The sequence below is a fragment of the Dreissena polymorpha genome, chromosome 2 (assembly GCF_020536995.1).
Source record: "Dreissena polymorpha isolate Duluth1 chromosome 2, UMN_Dpol_1.0, whole genome shotgun sequence".
Lineage (NCBI taxonomy): Eukaryota > Metazoa > Mollusca > Bivalvia > Myida > Dreissenidae > Dreissena > Dreissena polymorpha.
Window position 1 is genome coordinate 31,304,418 of NC_068356.1, and position 8,749 is coordinate 31,313,166.

General features: G+C 35.1%; 1 protein-coding gene and 1 long non-coding RNA gene across 10 annotated transcripts in view; one reads left to right on the plus strand and one right to left on the minus strand.

Moving 5' to 3' along the window:
• Positions 1 to 3,122, minus strand: part of LOC127866473 (WD repeat-containing protein on Y chromosome-like) — a 46,919-nt gene extending 43,797 nt beyond the window's left edge. For 2 of the 9 annotated variants that reach the window (XM_052407007.1, XM_052407005.1), the window contains exons 1-2: positions 2,800 to 3,119; positions 1,605 to 1,933 (exon numbers count right to left, since the gene is read on the minus strand). In XM_052407007.1, the coding sequence (XP_052262967.1) occupies positions 1,605 to 1,846 (242 nt within the window). In that variant the 5' untranslated portion in view covers positions 1,847 to 1,933; positions 2,800 to 3,119. Of the gene's footprint in view, positions 1 to 1,604; positions 1,948 to 2,799 lie in introns of all 9 variants that reach the window. The other 7 variants (XM_052407002.1, XM_052407003.1, XM_052407000.1 and 4 more) reach the window with 7 other exon arrangements.
• A 1,602-nt stretch (positions 3,123 to 4,724) lies between these two features.
• LOC127866475 (uncharacterized) lies at positions 4,725 to 8,349 on the plus strand. Its single transcript, XR_008043017.1, has 4 exons — positions 4,725 to 4,924; positions 5,696 to 5,757; positions 7,432 to 7,493; positions 8,262 to 8,349. It is a non-coding gene; the product is annotated as an uncharacterized LOC127866475 (long non-coding RNA).
• Positions 8,350 to 8,749: the final 400 nt, after the last annotated feature.

The window sequence follows — 8,749 nt, forward strand, 5'->3', positions numbered from 1 at the left end:
AGTGGTTCGAGCCTTGTTGAGGTTTACTTTTATTCTTCTTTTTAATTTTTTTTTCTTGATTTTTCTACCGGAGCTTTTTAGAGCTCTAAAGGAATTATCTTCTTAAATTTAAACAAGAGATGTGTTTGTCAGAAACACAATGCCCTCTACTGCGCCGCTTTGATTTAAACTTTATTTATTTTTTACTATATCCTTTTGGATTATATAATTTGGCAGGTACAGCTCATTTTCACAAGGAGAGTAATTTTTATATGTGAAATTGATCTGTACCTGCCAAATGATAAATAGAAATTATCTACCTTTAAAGTTTGTTACTTCCCTTGGATTTGTTTTTTTGACCTTTGACCTTGAATGATGACCTTGACCTTTCACCACTCAAAATGTGCAGCTCTATGAGATACCCATGCATGCCAAATATCAAGTTGCTATCTTCAATATTGCAAAAGTTATGGCCAATGTTAAAGTTATCGGACGGACGAACTGACGGACAGTTCACATGCTATATGCCACCCTACCGGGGGCATAAAAATCAAGTTTTCGACTGAAAGGGTAGTCCCTGATATGTTTGTGCGAACTGCACAGGCTAACCTGGGATGATCCTTTATTCACATTCATATTCCCAGAGAGAGACTCAAATCTAGGTAAGAGTGACATGGCAGGTATCGTGATAGTAAAGAGTGACATGGCAGGTATCGTGATAGTAAAGAGTGACATGGCAGGTATCGTGATAGTAAAGAGTGACATGGCAGGTATCGTGATAGTAAAGAGTGACATGGCAGGTATCGTGATAGTAAAGAGTGACATGGCAGGTATCGTGATAGTAAAGAGTGACATGGCAGGTATCGTGATAGTAAAGAGTGACATGGCAGGTATCCTGATAGTAAAGAGTGACATGACAGGTATCCTGATAGTAAAGAGTGACATGGCAGGTATCCTGATAGTAAAGAGTGACATGACAGGTATCCTGATAGTAAAGAGTGACATGACAGGTATCGTGATAGTAAAGCAGTCAGGTAATGCTGGGACTGATCTATGGGAGTGTTCTCAAGAATTCCTACAATGGCAAGGAGTACTGTTTTTTCATAGGGCATGGACTTGATAGTCCCTGAAAAAGCCTGAAGCTTTCAAGCTAAAATAAATGTATTTTAACTAAAACTGAAATCCTTTTAACTATAGATATGAGTACCATTCATAAACTATCATGGTCTTCAAAATTTGGAAACTATCAAACTTAAAAGTTCTGCAAATCATTAATACCTTTATTCCTACAGAAAATCACATCCTGAACACAGGATCTCATAAGAAAATCATGAAACTTAGCAATTATTCAGAAATGCATCAATTCCAAATTCCCAACAGTTTATACCCAGAAATGCAAACCTGTAATAAAAACCTAAAAAGCCATTCTAAGAGATGAACATATAAAAAGTTATGCCAAATAACATAACTCTATTCCGAAATACTACGGTAGTTTAAATCATGACATTCAACATGACTGTAATCAGAATTATGTGCATGTCATTCAATCACATTGAACACGACTGTATTCAGAAGTACAAAATCATCAACTTCATGACTCTCAATGCTTATTAAGAAATACGAACCTATCAAATTCCTGAAATTGCCTTGTCTTCTTGAGAATGGAACTGAACGGTTGTTCGGGAATGTCCAAATTAACAGATCTGCTAATACCATTTTCTTGACTTAGTTTTCGCACAGACTCTGAATTCTCCGTTCTGTGATAATTCTCGCCATTGTTCATCATGTTACTATTAACATCCATGCTTTCCTCTTTTTTGATAGGTGGGAGCACAGAGAATCTTCGGTCCAGTGTCACACTTGCCATAATGTTTGTTTTTTTATTGCATACTGCCTATATTTTTTTTATCAGAATCGTATTTCTTTACAAGACTTGTCTTAAATATATTGCATCCTAAAAACATATAACTAATACACAATATAACAATTACAGTTAAATTTTAAACATATTATGTGAAATTCTAATTTTGAAGTTCTAATATTTTAACCGCTTTCACCCAAAAATCAAAGTAAACTTATTATACCGATTGCACAATTATATTTTTTCCACTTATGGTATGTTAAATTGATTATCCTCTTATAAATCATGTGCAGCCAATTTTATACTGCATGATCTGCACGGCAGTTTAATTATCACACAGTCATCAATTGAATAATGCCTTTGAAAACCTGAGGCCTCTCAGTTTTCATAAATACTGAATAAAACTGTGAAATCATGTTGTATTAAAAGGGAAAAATCTTTCAAACACTTTTACACAATTAATCAATTGTGGAGAAAAAAGCTGTTAAATGTATTCCAGAATGATAAATATAAATTTACAAATATTTGAGAAACAGTACATTGAAGAAACAAAAATTAAGAAAAAACTGTGTGTTTTTTTCAAAGATTCTTGATCTTTTGATGACAATGAAAACACTTGTTTTTTTCACATATACATGTATTTACAAGGCAATTGTTGTAATTAAAAAAAACAAAAAAAACAACATATTTTTCTCTTTAAAAGTATTTTCAAGCATTGAAATGGAATAAACAAAACTATTACATGCTTCAAATTTTAAAATATAATATATATCAAAATCCTTTGAATTTAAAATGTACAAGAGACATCTAATTTGTTTTATACAGGAAAAAAAAGCTAAAACAACTGATTCATTGAATTATTTCATTCATTAAGATCCAGGAGATTCATAAAAAATTAACAGCCTCTCATTAGTCATAGAAAAATAGCATGTCAAGTTAGTCTTATTTTTTAATACTACCTCTCTGGCAGGCAATTAAAATCCAAAAATGTGAAAATCTCGCTTTATCACTAAAACACGACATCATACCCTATAAACAAACACAATACTTTTCATCTATTAAGCTGTATATTCAGCAAACAGTTTAATGTTATCGAACAAACTTTGGTTTCAAGATACTATAAGCACTCTTAGTATGCAGATGTAATCTATAGCACAGAGGTGAACGAATGTAAGTTTGCACAATGTTTATTTTCCATTCAAATCCGACAGAAAGCATGGTCCAGTTTTCTTTCGATTTTTTTTGTTAATTGATTGATTAAAATTCATTTTGATAGCAATCTACCCATTCATTCATTCCTGTTCTATAACATCTTTCCAAAAATTGATCATTTGTGTTTAACCTGACTTTCAATAACCACATCTCATTGATATTTTTGAATATTGCTGATCAATTTTTGGAAGCAAAATAGCAATTTAAACTTTATCACCCATTCATATTACGATCAAAATAAATGTGGGAGTTTGTTGGCTAAGTGAACAATACAAAAATGTCATTGAATTTTTATTGATTGGAAGTAATTGGAATGTAAATCCATTTCCACTGCAGACTTTTTCTTGTTGATGAAAGATAAATCACTATTTATGTTTATTACTAAAGAGATGATGAAACATATAATGGAGCCACAACATGCAGATATGGGCCACAGTACCAGCCAGCGCAATCAGTCAGGAGCTACGCTGTCCGCTATAAAGTCATGCAAGGTTTTGTGGTCTCGTTAGCAGACAGGGTAGCTCCTGACAAGACTGTGTAGATGCGCAGAGTGGGGTGGAGCTACGCTAGCCCGTAATGGCATAAGACCCATTTTCGCATGATGTATGACACATTATTTACCCTTATTTTATTAACACAATTTCAAAATAAGCTGATTGTGTTTAATTCATTCTACTGATAATATTACCTGTGTAGGTCAGAGTGGTCTGCTAGATTCAATATGGTTATGAATCCTTTTCTTTTTTTTTCAAACCTATTTATTTTAGCTTGATTGCATAACAATCCTAAGCTTATATGAAACGCTCTCGAGTCTGTTTCCTTGGTGTCTATGGGGGAGATCTAAAGAACGCTCCCACAGTGGGGATCGAACCCGTGACCTCCCGATTGCTAGGCGGACACCATATCCACTACGCGACAAATTTTGTTAAAAATAAAGGATGCATAACCATTACAACTAAAACATTATTTAATTCTTAAACAAGTCAAGTTCAAATCCAGTATAATCCAAGAAACAACAAACTTGTCCTTAACCTTCAAAATACCAATCTGTTACTTTAAATGTCATTTAAAAGCAAACTACATTCTAAAAATATTGAGGAAACCATGACGGATATTATTCTGGATGAAAATAACATTATTACAGAACGTCAACTAAATGTAAGTATCTGTACAATGAACAAACATTGAATGTTCACTTGATTTAATTGTTCATACAATTTTGAAATAATACTTGCCCATAGAGTATATGAATTTTTGGTTCCTAGTTAATGCATCCAAGTTGGGTTGTTAATTTCAAGATACTTATCATCAAGTTTACAGTCAGACAAATGTAGCAGCTTTTGTCAACATTGAAATCATCATTATGATATACTAAAGAGTTTGATCCTAACTTTATCTTAGTGCTTTCCATTTTTATATTGCCCAATAATTTTTATGGAGAAATGTTGTGATTTTTAAAGATGTACATTTCAGTGGATAACTTAAGCTCATTATTTCATAGTCCAGTCAATCTTACTTCAGATCCTTTGACAGATATGCAGATATGGATCAACCTTATATTAGACAAGCCAACAGGCTGAGTGATCTACATTGGTCTCTGACAATTATCGCTCTATAGTTTATTTTAGGTTACAATATACTAAATCATTTTGGTGTTCAATGCTATACCCTCTAAAAAATGGAACGTCATTTATTTGAAGACACAATTCTCTGTATGTGCACTTGCCATGACTTTATTTTTGAATATTTCTGTGTGCATGTGGTAGGGAAAACATTGTTGTATACTACAAATTCAGTGTTTTGCTTATAGGTTGGAGACTACATGAGATTTTGACAGATGGCGGGAAACCCTCATCAACTGGAGATCAGCCGGTAAAAAGGTGGCCTTAAAACAGTGACCGTTGATTCGCGTCGAGTTCTTTCTTACATACTGCATGACCTATCTTTTTTATTGTTTAAATCCATTCGGCTTGGCATGCTCTTTAAGAAAAGGTATGGGTATGGGGGTGTCTACGCGCAAAAGTTTGACTTTATTTTTCGTTGAAGTTGTTGATTTTACATTGAATTTGTTAAGGAAATCTTTTGGTATATTATAACCTAAACTAACTTTAGGTAAAAATGAAATATCATCTGCAAGTGCAAAATATGACTGGGAAAGCTGATTTTTGGTCATTTCTTAGCAAAAGAGAAGATTATAAGGGCATTAAATGCATGAATTCAGATGATTTGACCTGGAATACTTGTTTTTCAAGTTGACCCTCCACCCTTATATAGCCGAATAAGGGCTAAATTGCTTTCCAACTTAAATTCAAAGGCATATTGGTTGACCGTGTAGCATTAATGTGCTACATGAAGTAAGAATTCAACGCCTGGGTCTCCGTGATCCAGTAACGCAACAATAGCTTGTGCGTAAAGCATTAACATTCAAACAGAGCCCCATTTCACCGACATGGAATGGCGGACATTTTTACAGTTTGGACAGTGCAGCAGATGCTTAGCTGAGCCAGCCTTCATATTTAGTGCAATCATGAATATAACAAGCTTTATCACTTCATAGTATTCATAGAAATACACTTAAATACATAAATGCATGTGTTTTTTTCATTTTATATCTATTTCAATTGGGTATTTTGACTTTTTCAGGTAGAGAAATGTCTGCGACTCAGCCGAGGGCCACTGCATAAGGGTTATTGATGGCAAAACAGGTAGTAATACTAAATTATTATCATGTACACAAGCAAATAAGCAAATTAATGATGCTTAAGGTGTGTAATACTGCCATAATCAGGTTTGTGGTCGCTCAAACCCTTGCCGTTGTGCAATTCCCCGTTCAGTTTGAATCTATAGTTCCGCGTCCCGACACGTAAAGCTCGTGCTTTGCTGGCAGCGGAAGTTGGCACTTAACAGGTTTATCCTTGTTCCTGAGCATGTATGCAGTACAGCTGAGTTAATTTGCTACTTGTAACCCTACAATTAGCTTGTGTTTGGTATTGTTTTCTCACAATATGCTTACTGTTAATGTTCTGGCTTGAAAGGATGTCGCGTCGGACTTAAACATAGGATTGTTGTAGCAAGTGTCCCCTTCATCATTTACCTAAGAGGGATCTTTTTGCCAAAATTTGGCACTTTCAGCAACCAGTTTTGTTTTTTATTTGGTACATGCTTCTCTCATTCAGTGATGTAAGGGAAGTATTGACCTTATTCGCATGTCTTTGCATACAAATGTGACATGGATCGATGATATTTGTTGTGTTGAGAATTCTGCGTGAAGCTGTGTGCCCAGAAGAAGTACTAGAAACCCCTTTCAGGAAGCCTACATTGATCTGAGCTCCCTTTCTGGCCCTGCTAGCACATGGAACCTCATTGCTAAGCTTATAATGCTTGCCTACATATATGTATCTTGTTCATTTTAACCTTTCCTTCCGGTCTAAACCCCCAACATGAGCATTTTTTTCTTTCGCTCGGTTATGAACCTCCATTTTGACCTGATTGCCACCATAAAAATAGTCAAAAGTACTTATTTTTTGCCCAAAATATAAAATTTTGTGTTCTCTTGGAACCTCTAAATGAGAGCTGGCAGTGCATATTGACCATCTGCTGCAGTTTAAAGGCACCCATGACATTATATGCTAGAATATATCATTGGCTGCTGGTAAATAAAGGGGCTCCGAGCGACAAGGCGCTTTCAAGATTTCCCACTTTTATTGTTGCGCAACAAAAAGTTATTGGAAGCTTATTGATTTCTACACTTCAAAGTATCTTTGATCTTTCATTTTTACTAATTTGTTTATTGTTTTGGATGAAATTGGATTTTTTTTGCTTTGAAATTGACAATTTTGGGGTTATTTAAAAAAAAAAACCACTAAAAAGACATCAAAATTGCTTAGAGTGAAAATATCTAACAAATTCATTCTTTCCCCACCCCGCATAAGCCCCAGGTGCCTATCCATTTGGTTTGTTTTGGTATTTTGTTGCAGATATTGAACACAGCAGCTTTAAATCTTAAAGGGACATTTAAGCTTTAACAGGCCTAAAATCGCCTTCTTCGGACGGAAAACACCAGCGTGTGAAAATATGATATAAAATGGCCCAATGGACAGATAATCCAGCCAAACTTAATATATTGGTGCAATATGAATAGGAAGATAATAATATGCAAGAAAAACACATTTTAATCAGAATATATTTCTCCTTTAGGTTACAATATACTAAATCATTTTGGTGTTCAATGCTATACCCTCTAAAAAATGGAACGTCATTTATTTGAAGACACAATTCTCTGTATGTGCACTTGCCATGACTTTATTTTTGAATATTTCTGTGTGCATGTGGTAGGGAAAACATTGTTGTATACTACAAATTCAGTGTTTTGCTTATAGGTTGGAGACTACATGAGATTTTGACAGATGGCGGGAAACCCTCATCAACTGGAGATCAGCCGGTAAAAAGGTGGCCTTATAACAGTGACCGTTGATTCGCGTCGAGTTCTTTCTTACATACTGCATGACCTATCTTTTTATTGTTTAAATCCATTCGGCTTGGCATGCTCTTTAAGAAAAGGTATGGGTATGGGGGTGTCTACGCGCAAAAGTTTGACTTATTTTCGTTGAAGTTGTTGATTTTACATTGAATTTGTTAAGGAAATCTTTTGGTATATTATAACCTAAACTAACTTTAGGTAAAAATGAAATATCATCTGCAAGTGCAAAATATGACTGGGAAAGCTGATTTTTGGTCATTTCTTAGCAAAAGAGAAGATTATAAGGGCATTAAATGCATGAATTCAGATGATTTGACCTGGAATACTTGTTTTTTCAAGTTGACCCTCCACCCTTATATAGCCGAATAAGGGCTAAATTGCTTTCCAACTTAAATTCAAAGGCATATTGGTTGACCGTGTAGCATTAATGTGCTACATGAAGTAAGAATTCAACGCCTGGGTCTCCGTGATCCAGTAACGCAACAATAGCTTGTGCGTAAAGCATTAACATTCAAACAGAGCCCCATTTCACCGACATGGAATGGCGGACATTTTTACAGTTTGGACAGTGCAGCAGATGCTTAGCTGAGCCAGCCTTCATATTTAGTGCAATCATGAATTAACAAGCTTTATCACTTCATAGTATTCATAGAAATACACTTAAATACATAAATGCATGTGTTTTTTTTCATTTTATATCTATTTCAATTGGGTATTTTGACTTTTCAGGTAGAGAAATGTCTGCGACTCAGCCGAGGGCCACTGCATAAGGGTTATTGATGGCAAAACAGGTAGTAATACTAAATTATTATCATGTCACAAGCAAATAAGCAAATTAATGATGCTTAAGGTGTGTAATACTGCCATAATCAGGTTTGTGGTCGCTCAAACCCTTGCCGTTGTGCAATTCCCCGTTCAGTTTTGAATCTATAGTTCCGCGTCCCGACACGTAAAGCTCGTGCTTTGCTGGCAGCGGAAGTGGCACTTAACAGGTTTATCCTTGTTCCTGAGCATGTATGCAGTACAGCTGAGTTAATTTGCTACTTGTAACCCTACAATTAGCTTGTGTTTGGTATTGTTTTCTCACAATATGCTTACTGTTAATGTTCTGGCTTGAAAGGATGTCGCGTCGGACTTAAACATAGGATTGTTGTAGCAAGTGTCCCCTTCATCATTTACCTAAGAGGGATCTTTTTGCCAAAATTTGGCACTTTCAG